The sequence below is a fragment of the Numenius arquata genome, chromosome 18 (assembly GCF_964106895.1).
Source record: "Numenius arquata chromosome 18, bNumArq3.hap1.1, whole genome shotgun sequence".
In the NCBI taxonomy this organism is placed as follows: Eukaryota; Metazoa; Chordata; class Aves; order Charadriiformes; family Scolopacidae; genus Numenius; species Numenius arquata.
The window spans coordinates 6,240,707-6,243,908 of NC_133593.1; the positions used below are offsets into that span (position 1 = coordinate 6,240,707).

General features: G+C 62.6%; 1 protein-coding gene across 1 annotated transcript; it reads left to right on the forward strand.

The window, feature by feature from the left end:
- Positions 1-973: 973 nt before the first annotated feature.
- Positions 974-3,202, forward strand: LOC141473369 (E3 ubiquitin-protein ligase PHF7-like). Its single transcript, XM_074160832.1, has 9 exons — positions 974-998; positions 1,186-1,277; positions 1,378-1,479; positions 1,781-1,905; positions 1,988-2,147; positions 2,266-2,372; positions 2,497-2,610; positions 2,854-2,972; positions 3,078-3,202. Exons 1-9 carry the CDS (start codon positions 974-976, stop codon positions 3,200-3,202), a joined length of 969 nt encoding a protein of 322 aa, XP_074016933.1.

Genomic DNA, 3,202 nt, shown 5'->3' on the forward strand with positions numbered 1-3,202 from the left:
TGAGATCCCCTTCTACTGTCGGGCGAGAGATGGGGAGAGGGTCCTCTGGCTTATGTGGGGCCTCAACATGTTCCTTTATTTTCAGGGAGTGGGCCCACCAGTCAATCTCCCTCTCACATATGCCCAGGCGAAACATCTCCTCCTGGAATGTGGCCATGTCCTGGCACAGTGGGCAGCGGAAATGGTGCAAGGCAGAAGACAGTGCCTGGCCCTGGGGCAGAGATGGCATCAGTGGCAGTGGGGCACTCTTCCACTGGACCTGGGTGACGAGGTGACAGCAGGGCTGCTCATGTCAGAGGCCTGGGAGATGCCACCAACCTGGATGCAGCACCGGTGGAACCAGGCGCTGGTGTAGGTGGGACGAACCAGGCGCTGGTGTAGGTGGGACACACCAGGGTGTCACAGCAGGGCCGCTCTGCCACCACCTCCAGGCAGATGAGGCAGTGGTCCGGTCCTGCTGCACCACCCGGCGTTGCCGGGCAGGGGCGGGACCATGTGTGTGACATATACATGCGTGCGGTGCCGTGTCACAAACACTCCAGGCCGTATAAATGCCCCTGCACTGCTGCCCCCAGCGTGGCAGTGTTTGCCATAGGCGCTGGAGAAGCTGGGTGGTCTTTAACCACACCAACGTCTCCACGTCCATCAACGCCTTCTCTGTCGTCAAGAGCGGCAGTGTTTGCCACAGGCGCTGGAGAACCTGGGTGGTCTTTAACCACACCAACGTCTCCACGTCCATCAACGCCTTCTCTGTCGTCAAGAGCGGCAGTGTTTGCCACAGGCGCTGGAGAACCTGGGTGGTCTTTAACCACACCAACATCTCCACGTCCATCAACGCCTTCTGTCGTCAAGAGCAGTAATGGAGAGGAGAGCACGGCGACGACGTCGCCCCCAGTCGCCCCCTGCCCAGGATTCTGCCGGGCTCCAAGATGAGGAGGCAGGATCCTCCTGTGCGCCTCCCCAGACAAAAAGGATGCGCCAGGTCCCCAAGAAGAAAAGTGAGTGATGAGCATCCCCACGGGCACCCACCAGAGGGGATTTTGGCTGGTGCCCGGCCATGCAAGCAGAGGCCCCTGTGCTGTAGGAAGTTGCCCCAGCCTCTCTCCCATTTCGCTCCTGCCATTACCCCCATGGGCACCCTGGCAGCACGGTGCTGGGGGTGACGGTGGGGCTGTCCCCCAGCAGTGTGTGGGCTGTGCCGGCGGGCAGACGTTGAAACTGAGATAGTTGGAGAGCTGTGCCAGCAGGATGGGCTCTACATCCATGAAAACTGCCTGGTGAGTCCCTTGGTTCCGGCACTGGTTCCCGACACCCCACAGTTCCCAGCCCTGCACCCTCGGCAGCCCCTGCCATGTGCCCTCTTTTCCTCCCTTGCAGTACCACGCCAGTGGTCTTATCCAGAGAGGAGCCGACAAAGAGGGCTTCTACGGCTTTCTCTTCCCTGACATCCGGCAAGAACTGAAGCGGGTGGCACAGAAGGTGAGGCCAGGGAGGGGAACATATGTCCCCACCATGGTCTCCATGCCTCTGTCCTGCAATGCACAGGCCAGTAATCCCCCAGGGATGCTCTGGAAGCCATCTGCAAGTAACCTCCACATCCTCCTCCATCCAAAAAGGCCCATTTATATGGATGGGGATTTGGAGGGGGGTCGGCGGATTTGGCAGTGGCCCGGTGTCACCGGCCAGGAGGCACACCAGAACGTGGTGTGCTGGCCGGGGGCAAACTGGGCTCCCTGGGGGCACGTGGCACTAACACCATCCACCTCCATTCCATCCCCAGAGGTGCTGCATCTGCCGGCTGCCGGGAGCATCGGTCACCTGCCAGGGCCGGCGCTGCCACCGAATCTTCCACTTCCCCTGTGGGATCGAGCGCGGCTGCCTCTCCCAGTTCTTCGGGGAGTTTAAGTGAGTGTAGCTGCCCCACAGCACTGGGGCTGGGGCTGGGGCGGAGGAGGGCTGGGGCTGAACTGTCACCTCCGTCACGCAGGTCATTCTGCTGGAAGCACCGGCCGGTACAGCGGGTGCGGGCACTGCAGCAGGGCCAGAGCTGCCTCATCTGCCTGGAGGCGGTGGCAGAGCGGCCCTGCTATGACACCCTGGTGTGTCCCACCTGCACCAGCGCCTGGTTCCACCGACGCTGCATCCAGGTAGGTGACATCGCCCCAGGCCCTTGACATGAGCACCCTCATCATCACCCCATCACCCAGCTCTGAGGGAGCAAATGGGACCCCGCTGCCACTGATGCTGGTGCCATCTCTGCCCCAGGGCCAGGCACTGTCTTCTGCTCTGCACCATTTCCGCTGCCCACTGTGCCAGGACATGGCCACATTCCAGGAGGAGATGTTTCGCCTGGGCATAAAAATCCCTGACAGGTTGGTGCCATCACCTCTCTCTCACTCCCCCTCTGTGATGATCTGGACGCCCCTCTCTTGCCTCCTTGGGTTATGGCGGGGTGTCCCCAGGACTCCAGGGCTGAGCACTCCTCTACTCCCACAGGGATGCTGCCTGGGAGTTGGACGGGACCTTTGAAGACCTGTATGAACAGCACAGCTCCTGTGATGCTGAGGAGTGCCTCTGCCCGGCAGGACGGCAGGAGGCAGAGGAGAATGGGTGAGTGTCAAGTGACCCCGGTCCCCGTAGCCCCAGCGAGCAGACGATGCCTTCCTCTCCGGCTTTGGGCAGGGATGGAGGTTCCCTGGGGTGCCAAGCGGGCAAATGGCGCAGGGTGCGTGTGGGCAGCTCAGCCCCAGCTGCCAGGGGGGAGCAGGGTGGAGGTGGGCTCTGCACAGCACCAGGGCTGGCAGCCCACAGCTCGGGGGAATTTGGTGGCAGTTGCTCCCTTTGCTCCCCCAGGCCCTGGAGACTTCTTCTCTGCGGCTCCTGTGCTTCCCAAGGGACCCACCGGCGCTGCTCCGGCATGGAAGCAAATGCCGAGTCCTGGCAGTGCAGTGACTGCAGGGAGATAGACAAAGGTGAGTGGTGCATGCATGGGGACGGGGTCCCCAGGGCCAAGTGGCCACCACAGCCGCCCGAGACCAGCAGACAGGCGCGGGGCTGTGGTCCGGGGAGGGAGGGAGTTTGGCTTGGGCTGGTTGTGCTCATCATCTCCCTGCCCCTCGCTGCAGCCGGCCAGGACTCCAGCCCCTCCGGCGCAGGACCTTCACGCAGCGCCGCGGCTCCAGGTGCGTCGGCCGAGCAATAA